General features: G+C 44.2%; 1 protein-coding gene across 5 annotated transcripts in view; it reads left to right on the forward strand.

The window, feature by feature from the left end:
* The first annotated feature begins 210 nt into the window (after positions 1 to 210).
* Positions 211 to 24,887, forward strand: part of ZNF827 (zinc finger protein 827) — a 179,499-nt gene continuing 154,822 nt past the window's right edge. For all 5 annotated transcript variants that reach the window (XM_030878154.2, XM_060299708.1, XM_030878155.2 and 2 more), the window contains exon 1: positions 211 to 774. In XM_030878154.2, the coding sequence (XP_030734014.1) occupies positions 732 to 774 (43 nt within the window). In that variant the 5' untranslated portion in view covers positions 211 to 731. The remainder of the gene's footprint in view (positions 775 to 24,887) is intronic.

A 24,887-nucleotide genomic window follows, 5' to 3' on the forward strand; every position in this document is an offset into this window, starting at 1 on the left:
TTTCCAGACAGAGCGGTTGCAAATCCCAGCCTGAGTCCGCCCTGGGAGCCTTAGGGCACCTTCCTCTTTGCTCTGTGTGTGTGTGTGTGTGTGTGTGTGTGTGTGTGTGTGTCTAGCTCTCGCTCTTTCCTTCAGTCTGTGCCTCTGTGTGTGTGTGTGTGACAGAGAGAGAGAGAGAGAGAGAGAGAGAGAGAGAGAGCGAGAGGAGAGAGAGAGAGAGAGCGAGAAAGAGAGCGAGAGAGAGAGAGAGCGAGAGAGCAAGGGAGCGAGCTGTGAGCTGTGCTGCCGCCGCCGCTGCCCTTTGATCCCGACATTAGTGTTAGGGGCTCGGAGACACAGAGCGCGGCCATAGACACCGACGCACCGGCACTCATTTATTTATACCTCCCATCACACACGCGAGCACAGGACACACACACACACACACCTATTAGATCCGTTTCCATTGAAGAATATTACGCTCGGGGACAAGCCAGGTGCACGACCAAAAAATTAAAAAAAAAAAAAAAGGAAAAAAAAAAAGAAAGGAAAGAAAAGAAGAAAACCCCTCTTCTGGCTCCAGGAAACAAGCTTCAACCCATTGCACACACCGGAGAGAAGGGGTTTCCCCCTGCCCGCCCGCGCGCCCCCCAACTACCTCCCCGCTCCTGCCAGTGTCTGCCTCTCTGCCCCCACGGGGGTTTATTTGATCTCACATTAACCAAGGAGGAGAATGTGAGAAAAGGGGGAAAATGCCCAGGAGGAAGCAGGAGCAGCCCAAGCGCCTTCCCTCACGTAAGTCATCCCTTCTCCACCTCCTCTCGTGCCATTTTCTCGCCCTCCCTCTCCTCTTTCCCCTCCGCAGCCTCCTCCGTTGTTTTCTGCATTAGTTTAGGGTTACAGAGGTGAAACTGACAAAGACACAGCCCGGGTTACTCCTCGTTTAGGTCTATGCTGAGGCAGCCATGTTGGTGATGATCAGCCCCGTGCCCTTTCTATTCTCTCTCTCTTTTTCTTTCTTTCTCTCACCCCCCCACCCTTTTTTTTCCTTGAGATCGGGCTTTTTTCCCTTTTCCCTGCCCCTCCCCCTCCTCACTCCGGGTTGCTGGGGGGAGGGGGCAAAAGAAGGGAGGAGGGGAGTAGTGTGGATGCCGGGGTTTTTTTAATCGGGGGTGGAGGGGAGGTGGGAGAGGTTGGAATCTTTTTAAACAAGAAATTCCTTGCGGATCCCGGTGCCTGAGGGTGCGGGGGTCGGGGCGCGCGGAGGGCTGGGGGCCGTGACATGGCGTTTGGGGGTGTCGGGGCGAGGGCGCGCGGCCGCCTGCCGAGTACGGGATCCAGGGAGAGGTCCGTCTCCGGCTAAAGGTTGCGCCGGGGCTGGTCGGGCCCGGAGCCGCCGGCGGCAGCGGCGGCGGCAGGAGCAGGAGGCGGAGGTGGAGGAGGCGGCGGCGGAGGAGGGGAGTCGGGGGCGGGCGAGGCGGGAGCGGCTGGGAGGGTGTGGGGGCACCGCACACAAACACACGGGTACACACGCGCCGCCGGGCGGCTGCTCCCGGGGCGCCGGGGCGAGGGGGCGCGCCAGGGCGCGGGGCGGCCGGGCTGGGGGCGAGGCCCGGCAGCGGCGGGCGGATGTGGGGTGCGGGAGCTGCGCCGAGGCGGAGGCAGGAGGCAGGGCGGCTCGCGGCGCGCGAGGTCCCTGCAGAGCCGAGGGGAGGGAGGAGCAGGGCTCCTGGCCGCAATAAAATGCGGGGTCAGTCGGAGCAGACGGAGCCGGGCGAGACTCGGGCTCTCAGACCCCCCTCCCCGGCGAGCCTGAGCAGAGTCCAGGACTAAAGTGCATCACAGCCCTCCCCGGCTGCAGCCACACACCAACTGGAGACACACACCGCCGGCACGGCCCGGTCCCCTTCCCCTCCTCCACCCGCGCCCCTGGTCCCTCTCCGCCCTCCCTCCGGCTTTTCTTTGCGAGACTCTTAACTTTTCCCCCACTCCCTCTCCAGCTCACACCCCCCCCCCCCACAATCTTTCTCCGATTTGAGTGTTCCGAGATGCTGCTAAAGCTAAAAGTGAAGGAGAAAGAAGCAACTAAAAATATCCCCCGGGGCCGCCCGGCTCCTTGAATGCAGGGAGGAGGGGGCAGGGGAGAAGGCGTGGGGCGGGGTGACGGGGAGGAGGGGACGCCGGAGGCGCCGGAGGGAGGGGTCGGGGGAGACGGAGGGTCAATTTCTTTTCTCTCCCCCCGCACTGCTCCTCTCTCCCGGCGGTTTGGCGCTGCTTGGAGCCCGATCCTGCAAAACCCGGGCTGGGGGCGGGAGCGGAGCCGGAGCGCCCGCCCGCCCGGGTGTCAGGCCGACGTGGTCGGTCACCTGAAGTTCACGGAGGGTGGGGGAAGGGTTAAGGTTATGGTGTCTCGGGCTGGGGTTGTGTGTGAGCGTGTGCGTTTCCGCTGCAGACAGGCAGCGCGATCGATCTCCCCCTCGCGAAATCTCCGCGGCGGTGCCTGCCCGGGGGACGGGCAGGGGGCGCGGGTGGCTCGGGCCGGGCGCCCCCGTGCCTCCGTGTCACCCGGGCCGCGGCCGAAGTGGCGAGCAAGGGCACTCGCAGGCAGCCCGCTCCGCAAACATTCCTCTTTCTTTCCCCTTCCCGGTACGCAGGAGTCGACGCACAGGGCTTGGGTTGTGCTTTTTTTCCCCTTCCTTTAAAAAAAAAAAAAAAATGCCCCTGTGCAGTCCTTTCTTCGCCTGCCCGCTAGAGGTTCTGAGGATAATATCACATATGTAATATATATGCACATAAAATCATTCGCAGGCGCCTGGGTGTGTAGGGAAATTTTGTGCGAGGAAGGAGAAGGCGGCGGAGTCGGGGAGGGCGAGTTGGGAGGCTCCGCGCTGCGATTCACAGAAAACTCGCAGCAGTTGGTGGAAGTGTGTGCGTGCACATGGCCGGCCGGCCGCAGTTCCCAGCTCTTTTCGGGGGCGTTTGGGGGCAGGGAGAGGAGGCAGGAATCCTGGGGGGGCGTCGGGGGAGGCTTGCCCTGCTCGGACAAAATGGGCCTCAGTGTTCTCTGCGAACTTGCCCTTAGATGGCAACTTTGGGCGCTGATGAGCTTGTGTGCGAAAACCAGGGCGGTGAGGTTATTTGGTCATTTTCCTTTCTTCTTAAAAAAAAATCTTGGCGGGGTGAGAGGGAGGGTAGGAGGGGAGAAGGGATTTATCTGCTCGGTTGTGACGGAGATGGAACGCCTTCCCTCCCGTTGTGGGTAGTGCAGTCGGGCAGCTGCAGCCTGCCCTGCTGCTGACCTTGACCCTGACCTCGTGCGACTACCCTCTCCGTCTGAGAGGAAATTCAGGCTCCATTTTAGCTCGTGTGTTTTGGTGGGCCTCTCCAGTGCGCTGGGGCCTGGTGATTAAGTTATATTTTGAGAGTGGTCTCTCCCACCCTGTTCTCTAATTGAATACTGTTATCCACTCAAGTTAAAAAAAAAAGAGAAAGAAAAAATCAACTCCTTCTCTCAGTCACATAAAGCCACTTTTACTGAAGTAAAAAGCAATAACCTTTTGGAAACACCGTAAAAGTCCCTCCGGTTTTTAAAGAGAAGCCTAATTTGTGAAGCTTTCTCCACTTACCTTTGGTTTGAATGGATTTTTGTGGATGTGTGCTGCCTGTTTTAAGCATAGTTTACACATGTTTTGTGAGCAGTTTGCATTTGAGCTAAGAGCAATTTCTGGGCAAATGGTGTATTTTGCAATTCAGACATAGTAACCCAAGGCTTGCTAAGTGCTGAGTGAGTCTTGAAAGAACTTGCAGTGGGGTGGACTTTGGTCAAATTAGTGTTAATTTGTATTTAATGTAGAATATAATTGTAGCCCTAAATTCCAGTTTTAATGCTAAGTTCTTTGTTTATTTGTTTGTTTATTTGTGTGCGGTGGGGGGGGCGACCGGATTTTTCTTTCCCTGGAGAACCGTTTTGTATCAAAGTTAAAATATAGAGCGTTGGGAGTTGATTGCTCTGATAGACTGTCATCCTGAGTTTTTAAGAAGTTATATAGGGGCCGACTTAACATTTCTCCATAAAAGAAAGGAGTGATATGCGTGGGTTTCAGGGTGGGAAAGGTGGGAGGGGGAATGAGATGGGGAGCATTGCTTTTGAAACCAAAAAGCCTTCTGAGTAAACACAAGTACTTAAGAGCCACTATTGATGTAACGTTTTTAGAATTTAGAGAACCTGTAAACCCATTTAAGAAGTTCAAATTAGAATACAAGAAAAGAAACTTGTGATAACTGCATCTCTAGAAAATTTAGGATGCTTTCCACTTCCTCTTAGGTCCCCCCCCCTTGCCTGTGTACCCCTCCCCCCATAAACCATTGCTACTAATAAACTCTATGTGTTATTAAATATGATACTAGCCAGCCACAGTGGGGAACCTCCAAAGCCCACAGTCCTCCCACCCTATAGCACAGACACCAGGGAACCTGGAAGTTCCACCCTCCAGTAGATTAGTCCTGGAAATCCAGACTAGCACTTGGTATTATCTGATACCAAGTCTGGGGTGAGCCTCAGCCCCTGGCACGGAGTCCCAGCAATTCCCCAGGCTGGGCTTCGTTCTGCTAAGGTTTCCTAGCTCCTTCTGTTCAACTAGACACCCATGGGACTGTTCAGAACCGAATTAGCTTTGGGGATGGGCGAGCCTTTAACCTGACACTACTAACCTAAGCGTTAGATTTCTGATTTAAAATTCTACACAGTCCTTTCCTCCTGGGCCTCTGAAGTAAGTGTGTGTGTGTTTGTTTTTGTTATGTGGGCCTCATACATATGCAGAAAAACAAATGGACTGTCCTATACAATTGAATGGTGATCCTACTGGCTGCCAATCAAAAAGGCGAGCGGCGCTAGCTTTCGGAGGTGACCTCCAACCAAGGGTGTTAAACCTAAACTATTTTTGAGAAGTGGATTTCAAAATTATTATTCGAACTAAAGCCTTTATTTCTTGGCCTAGAGCGGTAATTATCATTTTGGGATTTAAATACGACTCTGCTGCAATTGATGGCTCTTTTACAAAAGTTCTTTCCACTAACGGGGTCCGATACCATGTTCCAAAAAAATGTCCTAGAGGTCCTTGGAGCTATACAATGTGCTTATCTTTAGCAGAATCCCGAACTGCAGAGTTTAAAAATGTTTGTCAGCCTGAGAAAGAGGAAGAGAGGGAAACTGATACGGTGACTGTTTGCCAGGCCCGGGGCTCGGCCCTTTGTGAACATCGTTCCATTTGGGATCACAGACTGGAGAGGGAAAGGGGTGTGTTTGTTGCATCTGTAAAACCTTTGACCATCGGTACCATCAGCACTTTTAAGATTTCCTCATTAGCTTCAACTTACCCCTAAACGGGTATGAGTTTAGATTCGCTTCTGTTTATCATTGGAAAGCTGCCCGATGCCTGTTCCCGAGGGGGAGCACAAAGGAAAAGTTCATAAAACAGTTGTTTTGTTATTCCAGTATTTTCACTGTTTACTCAGTTGTGGGTCAAGACCAGAACAGGTTATTGTGTTCGTCATGAACAAAACTTTAAAAATTCTTTCTTGCTTTCTAGTAAAATTGGGAAACAAGATGACTGAAAAGCGACAGGATCCCTTATTTTTATATTTTTATGGGTCTTTCTATGTCTATTGAAAGATAGAAGGTAGAAGATTGAACCCTTTCCCTTACTTATTCTTATTAAAGTTTTTCAGTGACCAGACAGTACCTCCTGACTAGGACAGGAACCATGGGGAAGTTTTTAAAATCTGAAATAGAAAAGTATTTCACTTCGGATGGTTCTGGGCTACCACAAAGCTTGATGCTGGGCAGAAGTGTCTATCTGTTCTCCTGAAAGAAATCCATGTATTCCTAATACAGTAAGTAGGGTCCACTGAGCTTTGCTGTTAAAATAAGGAAGATAGCTCAAAATCGCCTTCCTTCTAATGCTGCAAAATAGTTTGTAATAAAAAAATTGATTTTTAATTTGTCTACGTGTTGCCATCTCGCTCTGGGGATGACACAGCTGGTGTGAACTGACGAGTCTCCTGCACCAGGTGTTAATAAATCACGTTGGGGAAGTAGAAATTGGACAGCTTTCGGCCAGTGTTAGAGCTTGCTGTGCATTTGAGTTTTCAGAGTCTTTGAATGGCCTGTTAGGAGAGTTCCTAGGGAGGTGTGGAAAGTCTTGATCTCGCGAGGCTTATAAAATTAGATGGACAAAAAGGCTGTGGAAACAGCCAAGGGATCTTGTTGTACTGATGGAGTAACCAAGCAGGCTTCTCCTGGGGTCACAAGTTGGTTTACAATACAAGGATTAATTAATTAATGTCAAGATGTCCTTGTAGGAAAGACCAGATTCGAAATGTGTAGGTAAAGCAGTTTATTTAGTAATCCCAGTAGTTCAGATTGTGTCTGAATGACTTCGTTTCCCCGGAAGAGAAAAACTCATCCGGTAGCACTAACCCTGGTCACTTCGTGCAAAGTGGTGTCTTTGGACTCAAAAGATGGTAAGGTGCGAAGGAAATGATGGTGGAGCCCAGATTGTCAGAGTGGAAAAAGCTCTCTTGGTTTCCGTGACTGGTCAGTAATGCCCTCTGTGAAAGCTGAGGGCAGCTTAGTCCTGGGAGGAGGTTAATATATCCTTTCGCTTTCCTCGTTTGAAGTTGCCTCGTCTCTCCTCCACGCTTCCTTTTTAAATATCTGCTGGAGTATTAGGACAGGAGGACCGAAAAACAAACACAACAGGCTGGAGCTTATCTCTCTATTCTGAGTGATGTGTTAGTAATTTTCTATAATTTAATCAGACTGATCGCAGAACAAGATAATGAGAGTGTGACCTACAAAATAGGACTTTTGGGGGCGTGAAAGGCTTTCTAGCAGAAGGTTTTTACAAGACCATGAGCTTTGTGGTGAAGGAGTAGATTTTGAGTTTCCTCTTATCTGAAAGAAATCCAGACCAGGCCTAGTGATGGGAAGACATGTGGGGGGGGGGTTGTTTTCTGGTTTTTTATCCATCAGATTTCGTTACTGCTTTGGCCTCAGTAAAGGCACTCTAGAGTCACATTTTAGAGATGCAGATTGTCAGGGAAGATGCTGTGTCCTGTTTCTGATGGGCTCTTTTCTATTTCCTACTTTCTAGGTGTAGCTCAGTAATGCACACCATCTAGGGCCATGTGTACAAAATACTTTATGGTTTATGGTAGCTGAAATGTCTTTCGTCATATTTTATAAGAAACTAATGTGCAAAGCACAAACCTTAGAAATAGGTAAGAGATTTCATGGGCTGAAGTTTCTAGCTGCTTTCCCCCTTCTGTTTAGGAGCAAGTTTTGTATTTCTCTCCTCCATCTGTACATTACATTTTTATGATATTAGAGAATAGTATATATGTCTAGGTGCTGAAGCAGGGGCCTCTCAGACGGCTTTATCATTCCCCAAGGACCCACCTTGGGATAGAATCACTGTAGCTACAAGGTAGTTTCATAAATTAAAATCAGACCGGCTTGATACTAATCTTTAGCTGCATGGGTGCATATCGTTGTTTATTTTATAAAAGTCAGCCTCACTGCCTGTGTACACACACACACACAGACACACACACACACATACACAGAAGCTGCCCTGTAGCTAATTTTATAAAATGTACAGTGATACACGCCCACGGTCTGAAATCAGCATGAGGCCTTTAGCCACTCTGTTTTTCACAGACTGACCCAGAGTTATAGTAAATGCAGCAGATTCTGTGTGCCTAAAAAGGATATTGTTTCCAGCCTTCCCTTCCCTTCTTGTTAAAAAACTTCTACCACTGAAGCTCCCTTGAGTTCTTAAGTGACTAAGGCTTAGGTACTCTTGCTTCTGTTTTTAAGAAATTCCAAATTCAGCCAAGTTCTATCTCCCAGCAAGGAAGGAATGTGTGGACCTTCTCCGAGGCTTGCGCCTGAAAAAGCCAACCCCAAAATAATCCCTCTCTCTCCCTCTCCCTCTTTCCTGTAATTTCTCCATGGGTCAGAAAAGTGGTTAGAGCCCCATTAGAAGTGAGCTGTGAAGGGAAAAAGACGAAGGGTGAGAGAAATGTGCGTCTCGGGATGAATCGTTTGGAGTGCTCTGAAGAGGTTGGCTTTCAAAGGGGAACGGAGAAGCCCAGGGAAGATGGTCTTTTCCACGACAGATCAGCAGCAGCCTGCTTATCTGTGCTTTTGAAACAAGCTGCTGTACTTGAGGAGGGGGAGAGATTTTTCTAAAGTTACGTAGTGCCAGTGTCTTGGGTTGTCTGATGGTATATTTTATTTATTGACTTGTTTTTATTATTATTGGAGTATAATTGCTTTACAATTTTGTGTGAGTTTCTGCGGTACAGTAAAGTGAATCAGTTATATGGATACCTATATCCCCTCCCTCTTGGACCTCCCTCCTATCCACACCCCATCCCACCCATCTAGGTGGTCACAGAGCACCGGGCTGAGCTTCCTGTGCTTTATAGCATGTTCCCACTAGCTATTTTACGCATGGTAGTGTATATACGTCATTCCTAATCTCCCAATTCGTCCCACCCTCCCCTTCCCCACTCTGTGTCCACAGGTCCGTTCTCTACGTCTGTGTCTCTGTTCCTGCCCTACAAATAGGTTCATCTGTACCATTTTTCTAGATTCCACATATATGTGTCAATATATGATATTTGTTTTTCTCTTTCTGACTTACTTCACTCTGTATGACAGACTCTAGGTCCCTCCACATCTGTACAAATGACCCAATTTCGTCCCTTTTTATGGCTGAGTAATATTCTATTGTATATATGTGCCACATCTTCTTTATCCATTCATCTGTCGTTGGACATTTAGGTTGTTTCCATGTCCTGGCTATTGTAAATAGTGCTGCAATGAACATTGTGGTACATGACTCTTTTTGAATTATGGTTTTATCTGGGTATATGCCCAGTAGTGGGATTGCTGGGTCATATGGTAGTTCTATTTTTAGTTTTTTAAGGAACCTCCATACTGTTCTCCACTGAGGCTGTATCAGTTTACATTCCCACAACAGTGCAAGAGGGTTCCCTTTTCTCCACACCCTCTCCAGCATTTACTGTTTGTAGATTTTTTGATGATGGCCATTCTGACCAGTGTGAGGTGATACCTCATTGTAGTTTTGATTTGCATTTCTCTAATGATTAATGATGTTGAGCATCCTTTCATGTGCCTCTTAGCCATCTGTATGTCTTCTTTGGTGAAATGTCTATTTAGGTCTTCCACCCGTGTTTTAATTGAGATTTTTGTGTTTTTTTGATATTGAGCTCCATGAGCTGTTTGTATATTTTGGAGATTAATCCTTTGTCCGTTGCTTTATTTGCAAATATTTTCTCCCCTTCTGAGGGTCGTCTTTTTGTCTTGCTTATGGTTTCCTTTGGTGGTGTATTTTTAAAAGTTTTTGTTGTTGTTTTGTAACGAGAGAGAGAAAATATCATGTGATTTTTGCCCTCTTTTCACTATGTCTACTGTATACAGTACATCTTAAGTAAAAAATGGAGACCGTACATGCTTTTTAAGGTCATAGAGTAGTGGTCCAGTGTACAGGCTCTGCTGCCAAGCTGTTTAGATCTGAGCTCTGACACTAACTAGCTGTGTGACCTTGGGCAAATTACTTAACTTCCCTGTTCTCTGGTTTCCTCATCTTTCAATAGTGATAACAGTCCCTATATCATAGGGATATTGTACGTATTAATTGAATACCTATATAAATGTCAATATTATGTACACACACAAAGCCATACCTAATTAGTGGCTGCTTTGTAGAAAGAGCTCAAGAAAGATTAGCTATTATTAAGTATATGAAATGTTTCCATTTGCTTAGTTTGTGATTACACTGTAGGCATATCTGCCTCAGAACTTTTTGGTGATGTCTGTGTTTATTATTATTTAAAAAGAATTTCCATGTATCTCATAGAGTAATAATACGATATGGTAAAATTCTTTTATAAGGCTATATAATAGGGCTTGACAAGTACTTGTTTCATAGGCCAACAATACTACTTTAGACTTTTACTAGAGGAACAAGTTCCTCTGTGTGTATGATTTGACTGAATTATATCTAAATTGTGTAATAATCATATGAATTTCGACTGGGTTTTACTGTAAAGTGATGATAGTAAATCCACATTCCCAGACTTTCACTGAGATTCAAATGAGAAAATAAGTGTTTAATAAAAGTTTATTTATTCATTGATTTACCAGTCAGTCCACTGATTAAAATTACCCAGGGGAAATTTCCATTGGGTTTTCTATGTGTTCCATAGGTAATAGTTCACATTTTGCACAGGAAGAAGGAAAGACAGGGTCTGCTGTTTCTAATTGCAGAGGACCAAACCAAGAGAACATTAGCTGATTTAGGGTTCTTTTTAATTTTAATTTTATATTGGAGCATAGTTGATTAACAGTGTTGTGTTAGGTTCAGGTGTACAGCAAAGTGATTCCGTTATACATATACATGTATCTATTTTTCAAGAATTTTAAAAGAAGGATTGGGGTATGTGTGTGTTGTATGTGTGTGTTGTGTGTGTGTTATGGATGATATTAGAAGTCACAAGCTAGTGGCCCACTGATATGTTTTGCCCCATACAATATGTTTAAAAACTCGAGACAGCATTTGGAAGTGGTCGGTTTCACATACAAATCCAGATTTCCAGCTTCTTCTGAAAACTTGGACGAGCAAGCAGCACCAGGCCACCTCCCCACATGGCAACAATCTGCTGCCGTCGGTGGCGGCTGTCTCCCTTCCCTGGCATGTGCTCGTCAGTCTGCCACAGTTCCTGCCACTGGGCTGCCGTGTCCCCGTCTGCATGTACATCTGTCCACCCCCGTGAAGTGTCTTATCTCCCAGCCCTCACAGGCGTTTGGATTAGAAACTGTTCTATATTCCCCAGTATTCTGTAATCTTTTAATTCATCACTGAAGCTAGGGCACTATAAACCACATCCTATGACAGTATCAGGAATCTGTCTGCGGTCGGGATTAAGATCCTGGTGCTAGACACGTGAGTTCGATCCTGGCTGTCCCACATTTTGGCTGTGACCTTGGCACGTTTCTACAGTTTGCCTGTTTTCTCATCTGTAAATTGGGAAAACGTCGTAGGTCCTATGGGGACAAAGTGAGTTCATACGTGTAGATATTTTGATTCGTGTCTGGCACATAGTATATGCACAGTAAATGCTGGCCACGTGAAGACACCCGAGGTGTGAATTTCTTTCTTTTCTTTTTTTTTTTTGGGAATTTCTTTCAACTAAGGATCCCAGTACGATTGCTTTAACTGTGCTGTGTAATCAGTCAGTGACAACTATTGTTGCCTCTCAGTTTCTGATCATAATCTGCCAACCCAGTGGTTCTCTACCCTGGTAGCCCATTATAATCACCTGGGAGATTTTAAAAATGCAAACACCCCCCAGATATTTAAACTTAATTGGCCCAGAGTGGAGTCTGGGCATGGACATCCTTTAAAAGCTCCCCAGGTGATACAAATGGGTAGCAAGAGTTGAGGACCCTTGAACTAACCAGAACTCCCACTCTGGGCTGATGCCATGTCAGCCAAAAATAAAGGCATGATTTTGAGTCTGGGCAGCTTATTGATGAGAATCTGTTAAACTCTTAAAACCTTTAAAAATAGCTCATGGATCTGAATAATTGACTCCAACTCCTCCGGATCAGAAACCAGAGGTTCAGGGAAGGACCTGTACTAAGCAGGAGACACAGATTCTAGTCTTCTCTGTCACCTTCTCCCACCACAATCACCAGGGTTTCTCACTAGCGTTGTGACCTTGGGTAAGTCACTTGGCCTCTCTGTACTTGGCGGAGTGCCGTCTTGTAAAATGGGTAACAGTACATTAGCCACACCTTCTTTTTATATAATGCTTATATAAACATTTTCGTCGATACCATCTGCCTGTGAGGCAGGCAGGGAAGAGCCCCGCCTCTTACCAATTGGACAGACCTGGAAACTGGGCCACAGGGAGGAAGAAACCAGCTTGAGAGGTCACCGGCGCGAGTACTATGAAAGGCTGGAGCCCTGTGAAGGGCGGGTCTCTGGGCTCAGAGCTGCTCTGAGGTCTGTGAAACCTTCACGGGGTCTCAAGCTTGAAGGATATACCTTCACCACCTGCACCTCCTCTCAGACCCTCCACTGCAGGAGGCCCCCTAGGTGCTGATGGAACACATACGTTGCCCTGTGATTCACAAAAACTTGTGCCACCAATCATATTTCTTTCCTCAGAGATTTATTTTGACCTTAGACTAAGCAGAGGGTCATAGAATAGAGTCACATGCAGTGATGTACTTTCTGGGGTCTGAATTATGTGCTCCACGTGGAGAACATTGCCTTCATGTAATGGCCTAGAATTGTGAGTTGTTTTCTATTCTGTGCTTGTTTGGCCCTACTTGTTAACCCAACAATCCTCTCTGGAGCATGAAACACAGCTGTATTTGGAAGGAAACAGAGTGTGGGACACCCTATGCTTCAGGAAATTTTCCGGAAATGTGCTATAGGATTTCTCCCTTCTAGGGGAAAGCAAAACTCCAATAATAACTTACTGGGTTTTAATCTGACCTTAAGAAAGAGGGAAATCAAATTATAGTGAACTGCTTTCTGACATTTATAGGAAGAGAGGAATTTCATAATCTAGAAGTAGGGCTTGGGTTGGCTGGATGGCTAGATCACAGTTAGAAGTGCTGTGTACCAGTGGCTACTCAAATACATGTTGATAGATGAGAAATATATACAAAAGAGAAGAAAAAAATACATGTATTTTATTTTATTTTTTTTCCTTTCTTTTTTTATTAATTTTTATTGGAGTATAGTTGCTTTACAATGTTGTGTTAGTTTCTGCTGTACATTAAAGTGCATCAGCTATACGTATACATATATCCCCTCGTTTTTTGGGTTTCCTTCCCATTTAGGTCACCACAGAGCATTGAGTAGAGTTCCCTGTGCTATATAGTAGGTTCTTATTAGTCATCTATTTTATACGTAGTAGAGAGTACACGTATTTTAAATATGACTTGTGTACTCCATGAGACTGGAACCATGGAAATCACAGATATTAACTGTTTATTAATTTATTCTTAAAAATCTATATTGGCTTTTAATGACAAAAGGAGTGCATGTTTAGTATAAATAATTAAAGCAATGCAGGAATATTTATAGTAAGATGTGAAAGTCTCGTTTCCCAACTTACACCCCCAGAGATAACTGCTATTAATCAACAAACAATATTTAAAATTCAGCCATCATTTGAAAAATGGATGCATTTCAGCAGAGTTGGCTACATTAATGTAAGTACTGAATTCAGGACAAGGGTGATAACATTGGCCTTGTGAACTGATTAGATCACATGCATAATAGTGAATCCCAGATTGAGTGCCCTGATTTAAAGGGGGACATTGATAAACTGCTCACCAGAAGGGAGGCAACTAGAATGTTGCAGGCTCTTGAAATCATCATGTGAGGAATTTACTATTGAGGCAATTGGGAGTACTTAATTCGAAGAAAAAAGTGAGGGTGGATAAAAATTGTGCATGGTAGCTACATTGAAATATATGAAGTTCTGTCAAGTGAAAAAGGGAGTAAACTTACTCTGAATTGTCACTCATCCTAAATTCTCACCTTGTGTCTGCTAACTGATACTTGATTCATCCATCCACCCATCCATCCATCCATTCATTCATTCAGGCAGCAGTAACTGAGTGTTTCTGTGCCAGGGATTAAGGATCTGTGGAGCTGAACAGAGCACGGTCCCGGCTCACAAGGATCTCAGAGCCAAGCAGGCAGAGAAGGAGATGGAAACAAATAACTAAAATTCAGCTTGAAAAGTATTTTCATAGATTTCTGAAATGCTGAGCAGAAAACAGAGACTAGGACCCACAGGGTAGAAGTTATAGGGAAGATAACTTTGGTTTCTTAAGATAAGGGCCTGTTGAATAAATAAAACTGCCCACAAATGAAACAGAAGATCTTGTGTTTACAAAGAAGCTGGTTCCACCAGCTGTCAAGGGTGATGTTTTTAAGGACTGCAAGTAAAGAGGGGGTGAGACGGGGTGCAGAAATGTTGAGAATTCTATCGAGCAAATGCTTCTTTGCTTGGTTTCTCTTATAAAACAGGAAATCTGCTCCTACAGCGGGGAGAGAACATCTTTCAGTATGGTGAGTTGAAAGCCTTTTGGGAATAAGGATACGTGGATGTCGACACACATTAGAGCAGCGAGGATTTGTTCAGCTGAGGGTTGGAGTCCCTACTTGGTGCTCATTCATTAAGAAAAAGTTTTGAGCATTTACCCGGCTCATAAAAGTTGTCTAGAATGCAGTCTGTGCTGACAGTTCTTTCAAATGTTGACACGAAACAATCACAGAGGATAAGTACAAATCAATATGCCAACAGGTACAAGACAATAATATATGAATTAGGTGTGTAAATGTTTGAGGAAACTCAGAGGAAGAGTGATGGGTAGAAGATTCTTGGAGAGGATTGGTACCTAAAGCATCCTCAAGGATGTGATGGATTTAGATCTTGAGACGAGAGAAGAACGTTCCAAGCAGAAGAAATAACATTAGCCAAAAGAGGTTGAAATAAACCAGAAGTAGGCAGGAGACACTAAGGAACTTCGTTCAGCCAGAGCGGGCATATTGGTGATGTAAGGATAGGAAGTAGGAAAAATGTAGTAGGAGCTGGCCCAGGTGATAAGAGATTCTGCTGGTTACGTTTAGTGTTTTGGATACAGCACAAAATCAACAGTGAAATTTGGTAGTTTTTCATTGTGCTGTAGATGGAGATGGAGGATGATGGCCTGAAGGAAGAAATGGCCTTTTTAAGTAGGGAGGGCTATTGAAAAACCAAAGTAGATGGATGGCAGTGGCTGTGACCACTGAAGGTGCCCGAGAAGAGACCTGCCCCAGTGATGGGGTTCTCTGGGGCCGGTGCTGCAGACCCTCCGCCAGGGCTTAGTCCCTGCCCCTCCTCCAACCACCCCTTCCGTACGTCTTTGGTTTCCTTTGGCAAAGAAAGCTCTAATGCAGCGTCTCCCTTTGGAGGTTGCAAAGTATGTGCCATTTACAAAAAATAATGTATCTAACATTCATACATCTATAATGAAGCATTATGGTTAAACGAACATTAATAAACCTACTGCCCAATCTAACAGATTTCAACGCTAGCAAATTGCTCCCGCTACCTGTTCCCATTTTCCTAAATTTTCTGTTGATCATTCCTCTAGCTTTTTCTCTATAGCTTTACCATATTTAGTTTCGCTTGTCTTTGAAATTTATAAAATATAAATGTATTTAAAAGTTGGCAAATAACACGCATTCCGCACCTTGGATTTTCATCCAACTGTTACCTTTGTGCGATGTATTCATGTTGATGCATTTAGCCGTGGTGCATTCATTTTCACTGCTCCCTAGTATTGTACTGTAGAAACATACCACAGGGTGTGTGGTTTGTTTCTACTTTTTGCTGTTAGAAGAGTGCTGCTGTGAGCATACAAGTATATATCTCTTTGGCCTGAGTGAAAATTTCTCTAAGACGCTGGTTCTCAAATATTTTGGTCTTGGGACCTCCTAAAAGTTATTGAGGACTTCGAAGAGCTTTTGTGTATATGCATTGTATCCATCTCTATATAGCATAACAGAGATTAAAATTGAGAAATTAGGGCTTCCCTGGTGGCGCAGTGGTTGAGAGTCCACCTGCCGGGGCAGGGGACACGGGTTCGTGACCCGGTCCGGGAAGATCCCACATGCTGCGGAGCGGCTAGGCCCGTGAGCCATGGCCGCTGAGCCTGCGCATCCGGAGCCTGTGCTCCGCAACGGGAGAGGCCGCAACAGTGAGAGGCTCGCGTACCGAAAAAAAAAAAAAAAAAAGAAATTAAATATTTTTATTGTTAAAAATAATGGTTATAACCCATTATCTGTTCATTATAAATAGGATATTTTTATGAAAAATACCTTTTTCCAAAAAACTTTAGTGAGAAGAGTGGTATCATTTCATAATTTTACAAATCTCTTTAACGTCTGACAAGATGATCATATCTGCTGCTGCATTCAGTCAATTGCAGCGTGTTGTTTTGGATGGAATATAGGAAGAAAATCTGGCTTCACACAGATGTGTAATAGCCTTTTCAGATAATTACGGCTATTCTTTGGTACTTTGCCAAGACTCAAAAAGAGGGAGCTTCTTAAAGCTATCCCTTAGCTTAGTTCATTGTGATGTGGAATCTGAAACCATTTCCATGAATTTTTTGTATTCAGTTTCATTAAAACCTACTGGTCTATACTGCAGTTTGAATGGATCATCATGTATGTACCATCACACGTGAGTTATTTGGAAAGGATTGTTTCACTAAGTTCTGTAGATCTACCAAATGTTGAAACATTTCATTATACAGTATAAAAAATTTATTAATGTCAACACTGGTCTTATTTGAAAAGTCTATTGGGAAACTGTCAAGTTCACAGTGTAGGGTACGGGTTTTCCAAAATTTTAATTCTTGCTTGAAAGCTTGAATTTTATCGTTGGCTACAAATGCTGTCAGCTTTTCCTTGAAGTATCAACCTTACTTCATTCATTTCCAAGAAACTGCCTGCCACATACCCAAATTTGAATGACCAAAGTTTGTCAGTTAAAAGTGATATTCCAGGGCTTCCCTGGTGGCGCAGTGGTTGAGAGTCCGCCTGCCGATGCAGGGGAGACGGGTTCGTGCCCCTGTCCGGGAAGATCCCACATGCCGCGGAGCGGCTGGGCCCGTGAGCCATGGCCGCTGAGCCTGCGCGTCCGGAGCCTGTGCTCCGCAACGGGAGAGGCCACAGCAGTGAGAGGCCCGCGTACCGCAAAAAAAAAAAAAAAAGTGATATTCCAAGAAAAAAGTTGCTGGTTCTGCTCCCAACTCAATCACACACGTACTTTTCCTAGATACAGCCATCGTACTTCAGTCGTGGCAGAAGTGCTTTTTGCACACATTTCATTACATTTAATATTTTTTAAAAGTTTACTCAAGGGTCAATCTTTAATAAAATTAATAATTTCTACTGCTGCTTCATCAAAGATACTCTTTTTTTATATATATAATTTTTTTTTTTTTTTTGCGGTACGCGGGCCTCTCACTGCTGTGGCCTCTCCCATTGTGGAGCACAGGCTCCGGACGCGCAGGCTCAGCGGCCATGGCTCACGGGCCCAGCCGCTCCGCGGCATGTGGGATCTTCCCGGACCGGGGCACGAACCCGTGTTCCCTGCATCGGCAGGCGGACTCTCAACCACTGCGCCACCAGGGAAGCCCTAATTTTTTCTTTTTGACCACTCTGCACGGCTTGTGAGATCCTAGTTCCATGAGCAGGGATCAAACCCACACCCCCTGCATTGGAAGCTCAGAGTCTTAACCACTGGACCGCCAGGGAAGTCCCCCACCAAAGACATTCTTAAGTGAAACTGGCAGGGTTGTTTTGTTTTCTGTGTGTGTGCGTGTGTGTGTGTGTTTACTGTGAGTGTGTGGTGGTGAAGAGGGCAGTGATTATTAGGATGCTTTGGTGCCACTGCCTCTATTCGAGCTAAGGTGGCAGCATTTTACCCACCATTGCTTTTGTGTCATCAGCGCAAATGTTAACAGAGTGAAAAGGGCAGATAATATCTTAGTATTGCTATGAAAACAGTTTTGATCTTGAGGATCCCTGAGAGGGTCTCAGAGACCCCTGGGGGTCCACAGACCACACTTTGAGAACCACCTCTCCAAGGTGCCTGCACGGGAACGGGAATGCCAAGTCTCCGTGTTTCTGCTTCCTCAGCTTTGCTTGATAATGTTACAATGTAGCACTTTGTGGCTGTTTGCACTGAAGAACCCCAAAGGCAGGGGACCCTTCTCTCGCAAGGGTTCTCAGCCTCTAGGAGGTTTCTTTGAAGTATCTTCAAAGTCTTTTGTTCCATCTGCAAATTTGGATGAAAATAGGCATTTTACTCTATAACATGTGTTGTTTTAAAATAATGTTTTAAATAAACTTAGCAGTTAAATTACTTTTCTTCCCCACAAATACATATGTCCAAACGTTGATCTATGAAGATGTCCATGTTCATCCTGTGACCTCCTGGTACCGCCTTAGAGAAGGAGAACTCCTGTGGATACCACGGGTTCAGCATGATTTATTGTGGAGAGTGTATTGTTGCGTACGGAGATGCCTGAGATTTTCAGGCCTGGGGAGCTGGGAGGATTTCTGGTCTTCTTGTGATCCCTTTCTGGGCTGCTGTCCCCACCATTCATGAACCCACCGACCCAAGTCAGAAACCTGGGTGTAATCCTACATGTGACCCATTTCCTTTCCTCCCACATCAAATGGACCACCAAGTCTTTTAATTCTACTTCCAAAATATCTCTAGCATTCATCACGCACCCTCCCCACCACTGCTTTCATTTATGTTGTTATTTTCTCCCCTAAGAATTAAGATCTTTTTTGCCTCAGTCTCATCTCCTCTTCCCCCACCCCAGCCTCTGTATAATCCAGTCTTTACACTGTAGACTTTCTAAAAGACTCATGTAATCCAGATAATCCTCATTTAGGATCTTTTAGGCATTCCCTGAAAGGATAAAGTTTGCTATTCTTAGCAAAGTATAGAAGATGCTTCATCTTTTGAGCCCCCTTTCTTCTGCCCTCCTGTATGCCCTCCTGTATATCCCTTATTTCAGTCATATCGAGTGATCTCTTTTGCAGACCGCCATGCTTCTATCTCCTTACCTTGGCATATTCTTTTCCCTACTTCTGGGATGTCTTCAACCCATCTGATTGGCCTGATAACCTTCTTCTTATCCTTCAACACTCAGTCCTCTGAGAAACCTTCCCTGCCTCCCCTCCCCCCATCATTGTCCCACCTCCCAGCCAGAATTAGGCATATTAGGCATCCCCTCCCATGTTTCCCATGGATCTCTCATAATACCTCCCATGTCACATTATAATTGCTTATTCGTCTATGTCCTTATTGACTATAAGCTTGGGGCATGGATTATTTCTTACTCGTTTTTGTACATCCTTGCACATAACAGTACTTGGTATATAGTAAGTGGTCAGTGAATATTGTTGAATAAGTGAATGAAAGGAGAGGTTAAGAACAGGTCACAGAATCAAAGATAAGGGTGTTCTATATACATTATTGAATATATGAATGAGTGAATGAATGCATGAATGAACGAAAGAATGGGTCACAGAATCCAAGACATAGGAGGTGTTCCATCAACATTGTTGAATGAACGAATGGAGAAGTTAAGAACGGGTCACAGAATCAAAGGGTTATAGGGGTAGAAAGGACTTGGGGGACTATCTCCTGCTATCTTCCTCTCTCAGAAATGAGAAAACGATTCGCCTGAATTGTTTAACTGGGCTGGGTGGAGGTGATGAACAGTGCCACGAACCTTCCCATGGATGTGGCCTAGCGATGACTGGAGAAAGTCATGTGCTTCTGGAGGAGACTTGCCGACAAGAACAGGGGCCATGGCCTGCACCACAGGGGGGTACCACAATCTGAGTGCCAGAGAGCACTTTTGTGGTTGGAAGTTTGTGGCATTCCAGACTGTAGAGTCTCCCCTCTGTTACTGGCTGCTGCTCTCCATGTCTGTCCTCAATCTGTGCCAAGACTGTAAGATTTTCCTGATGACGGGGCATATTCTGCATCTGGATTCCATGGTCATAACAACCAGAAGTTTCCTGCCCTTTTTGGTTGAGGTGATTATGATATAGAGCTGGGTAGCAATAGCAACAATTTTGAGGTAAGCTCTGCTATTTAAAATACACTGTTCTGTCATCTGAGATTTCTAGGTGCCTGGGAGGGAGAGAAAGGGAAAACTATATTCACTACGTGCTAACTCTATATAAATACTTTACTTACATAATTCTGATTTACCTTGACAATGACCCTATGAAATTGCAGGTATTAATATCCTGTTCTACACACGAGACAGTGGGCCTGTAGATGTTGGTAGGGTCTAGTAGGAGGCACAGTGGGATTCGAGTGACATTTTCTGGTGCCAAGGCTTGTGCCCTTTCTGTTTTGCCATGCTGCTTCATGTTCTAGAAATGTGGTTTTTTTGGTTAGGCAAAACCTATTGTCACCTCATTTTATCAACTGGGTGAATTCTTGAAGTTTCATATATGTTATGTACTTAAAAGGAGGAGAATCTGTAGTTGTCTAGTTCAGTGTTGTCTGTGCTTGGCGGTTTGCACAAGCCTTGCCATCTCTGCAGGACCACGGGGCCTGGGAGAGGGAGCAGGTGTTATTATCCTACTTTACAGACAAGGGATCTGAGTAATGGGAGGGAGTGTCCCATAACTGTCTGGTTCATCTCTGTGGTCATAACATCCAGTCTATGGATTGGTATTTAGTAGGCCGTCCAGTTTTTGTTAAATAAACATCAGGAGTTACATACCTGGTAAGTTCCAAATTCGGCCTGGAACCCAGGTCCCCGGATCTGAGCTCAGTGCTCTGTCCGCTGCTAAACCATCCTGCTTTTTCCCAGAGCCCTAAGCAGAGAGATACAAGAGTGAACTCTCATTGGCCTGTGTGGCATTTGGGAACCCTCTGATAAGGCTATCTGGTGGATTTCCACAAATCTAAATAAGCACATCTGGCCCCTTAGAATAAGATCTCTTTCTTGTTTTTGTTGCTTTTCCTTTAAATACTTCAATATAGGGTTTTAAATCATTTCCTATCATGAATTTGGTAAAGTAGCAGGATACAAAATTAATGCACAGAAATCTCTTGCATTCTTATACACTAATGATGAAATATCTGAAAGAGAAATTAAGGAAACACTCCCATTTACCACTGCAACAAAAAGAATAAAATACCTAGGAATAAACCTACCTAAGGAGACAAAAGACCTGTACGCAGAAAACTATAAGACACTGATGAAAGAAGTTAAAGATGACACAAACAGATGGAGAGATATACCATGTTCTTGGATTGGAAGAATCAACATTGTGAAAATGACTATACTACCCAAAGCAATCTACAGATTCAATGCAATCCCTATCAAACTACCACTGGCATGTTTCACAGAACTAGAACAAAAAATTTCACAATTTGTATGGAAACACAAAAGATCCAGAATAGCCAAAGCAATCTTGAGAAAGAAAAACGGAGCTGGAGGAAACAGATGCCCGGACTTCAGACTATACTACAAAGCTACAGTAATCAAGACAGTATGGTACTGGCACAAAAACAGAAATATAGGTCAATGGTACAGGATAGAAAGCCCAGAGGTAAACCCATGCACATATGGTCACTTTATTTTTGACAAAGGAGGCAAGAATATACAATGGAGAAAAGACAGCCTCTTCAATAAGTGGTGCTGGCAAAACTGGACAGCTACATGTAAAAGAATGAAATTAGAACACTCCCTAACACCATACACAAAAATAAACTCAAAATGGATTAAAGACCTAAATGTAAGGCTGTAAAACTCTTAGAGGATAACATAGGCAGAACACTCTATGATGTAAATCACAGGAAGATCCTTTTTTGACCCACCTCCTAGAGAAATGGAAATAAAACCAAAAATAAACAAATAGGACCTAATGAAATTTAAAAGTTTTTGCACAGCAGAGGAAACCATAAACAAGACGAAAAGACAGCCTTCAGAATGGGAGAAAATATTTGCAAGTGAAGCAACTGACAAAGGATTAATCTCCAAAATTTACAAGCAGCTCAATATCAAAAAAACAAACAACCCAATCCAAAATGGGCAGAAGACCTAAATAGACATTTCTCCAAAGAAGATATACAGATGGCCAACAAACACATGAAAGGATGCTCAACATCACTAATCATTAGAGAAATGCAAATGAAAACTACAATGAGGTATCACCTCACACTGGTCAGAATAGCCATCATCAAAAAATATACAAACAGTAAATTCTGGAGAGGGTGTGGAGAAAAGGGAACCCTCTTGCACTGTTGGTGGGAATGTAAATTGATACAGCCACTATGGAGAACAGTATGGAGGTTCCTTAAAAAACTACAAATAGAACTACCATATGACCCAGCAATCCCACTACTGGGCATATACCCAGATAAAACCATAATTCAAAAAGAGTCATGTACCACAATGTTCATTGCAGCTCTATTTACAATAGCCAGGACATGGAAGCAACCTAAAGTGTCCATCAACAGATGAATGGATAAAGAAGATGTGGCACATATATAGAATGGAATATTACTCAGCCATAAAAAGAAACGAAATTGAGTTATTTGTAGTGAGGTAGATGGACCTAGAGTCTGTCCTACAGAGTGAAGTAAGTCAGAAAGAGAAAAACAAATACTGTGTGCTCACACATGTATATGGAATCTAAAAAAAAATAAAATATTGTTCTGAAGAACGTAGGGGCAGGACAGGAATAAAGACGCAGATGTAGAGAATGGATTTGAGGACACGGGAGGGCAAAGGGTAAGCTGGGACGAAGTGAAAGAGTGGCATGGACATATATAACACTTCCAAATGTAAAATAGATAGCTAGTGGGAAGCAGCCACATAGCACAGGGAGATCAGCTCGGTGCTTTGTGACCATCTAGAGGCGTGGGGTAGGGAGGGTGGGAGGGAGATGCAAGAGGGAGGAGATATGGTGATATATGTATATGTATGGCTGATTCACTTTGTAATAAAGCAGAAACTAACACACCACTGTAAAGCAATTATACTCCAATAAAGATATTTAAAAAAAATCATTTCCTATCTACCTGACATTTCTCAGTACAATGATTGGAAAAGGATCGATTATCCAATAATAGACTCGTGGAGGATGCATACCAGGAAGATCCCCGAGATCATCTAAGGCAGTGTTTTTAAAACTAAAAAGAAAAAAAATTAGTGGACCCTTGTCTTTAAGGAGAGCACTCCCGTATAGATAAGATCAAAGTTGGGCTGCAGGTTAGCCGTGTGCTGAGGTGAAAGATAAATGGATCCACACAACCGTGACCTTCCCTGGAGTCCTAGGGTTTTTGAGGATATGGTTTATAAATCACTGATCTATTCTAAACCCCCTTATAGATGAAGAAACTGAGGCACCAAGGTCCTTAGTGACTCACAGAAGTGGCTGGATCAGGAAGATGGTGATGAAACTTGTTGCCATCTGTCCGAATTTCCAGTATTGTTTTAAGCACCATTCTGCTTTGACTATAAAGAAAAAGTACCTATTTTTCTGCCTGTTTCTCTGCAGCCCCTTGAGCTAAGAATGGTTTTACGTTTTAAAGCGTTGTTTAAAAAAAAATAAGCGATGGCAAAAAAAAAAAAAAAGAATATGGGACAGAGACCGTATGTGCACCACAAAGCCTAAAATATTTACTGTCTGGCCGTTCACAGAAAAAGATTGCTGACCCTGCTTTACAGGATTCACTACTATTGACGTTAGTGTGGAAATACCAAAAGAATTTGGCTTTCTTCTAAGGAGCTTCAAACCACGTAGATTGAAAACAAAGCCTGAGTCGTTGAGAATATTTATATCAAAAAGCTTTTCAAATGAAAGCTTTAAATGGCCCTATAGCTTTTCATCCTCCTTTTCAAATACCAGTTATTGGTGGAGGATAAGCTAGGTAACTAAGTTCTTATAACATGTGGGAGAATATTGCAGCCAGAGGGCTGCAGAGAGTTCTAAGTTCTAGAAGATGAAAAAGAAGTGGTGTGGTTATTCAAATAGAGAATTGGGGCATCTTACAGACTCCCAAAAGTTTAACAACGAGAGGAGCTGACATACGAATAATGTCAGAGGTCACTCCCGGGAAACGGCCAGGCTCATTTTGGGGCCATACATCTGTGCGTCAGAGGGGTTTATTACTGTTGTTGAGCACTTACCTTGGGGTTGAACCTTCATCTGAAGCAACAGTAGACATATTCCCTGACCTCAGCCTTATCACTCGATGCATTTCCAGAAGGACTGAGCTTTGTTGGGAAGTGGAATGGATGTTTTCTTCTCTGGAGCATTGCTCCTGGTGACAGACAACTAGAAAACAGTGCCAGGTTTCTTTCAGATGAAAGACTTAGCAAAGTTTTCTTAGTGAAACCCTGAGTGGGCATGCCTGAGGAAAGCCCGGGAAGAAAGGAAATCACCCCTGGAATTCTTCAAACAGAATTAAGTGGACGAAACCGGTGGACTCCGGGTTGTTAAGGGGCTTTTAATCCAGCTCCAGGGTATTCTGGCCCTTGGAATTGCCCTGGTTTGTTGGTTGCTTGTAGATTTTGTTGTATCCACTGTCTTTTGCCCTTCTATCATTGACTTCGTATGTGTATGCCAGAAGGTGGGCAGGGAAAAGAAAGGGAGAGAACAAATAAGAGAACATTTGACCCCTAGATAGCAGCCCTGGCACAAAGCCTGGTTCCAGTAAAGGTTAAAATTGTTGGCCTAAATCAGTGTTTAAAGTTGACTTTTGAGTTAGGGTTGTCCTTGTGAGTGGTGTTCTTTGGTGTCATGGATTCTCATGCATAACCCAAAGAACTATTCTCCCACAGTTCCATAGCACCATCTCCTTTTGTGAGTATGTGGGAGCTAGGAGCTGCTTCCTCTGCAGCTTTTGTTTTATGTGCATTTAATCACTAAATAAAAAGCAATTTCCTCTCCCTTGCTAAATCTCTTATCCCCTAAGGCTCTTTTCCTTCTGGATATACATGTATTTTTAGTCAATAAAGGGCTTACTGTGTGAACTTTTCTGTGGCAGTCAGAACAATTATGACTGTGATATGTTTCATTCCAAGGTGCCTGCTGTCAACACTTGGTAAATGTGCCCACAAAGAAATGTATCATTTTATGTATAAGCTAAGATTTTACTAAGTAGCCATTTATCTCTCTATAGAGGGCTGTTCTTAGACTACAGAGTGCATTATTATGTTATTACGGCTTTTTGTT

Source organism: Globicephala melas, chromosome 5 (assembly GCF_963455315.2).
Source record: "Globicephala melas chromosome 5, mGloMel1.2, whole genome shotgun sequence".
In the NCBI taxonomy this organism is placed as follows: domain Eukaryota; kingdom Metazoa; phylum Chordata; class Mammalia; order Artiodactyla; family Delphinidae; genus Globicephala; species Globicephala melas.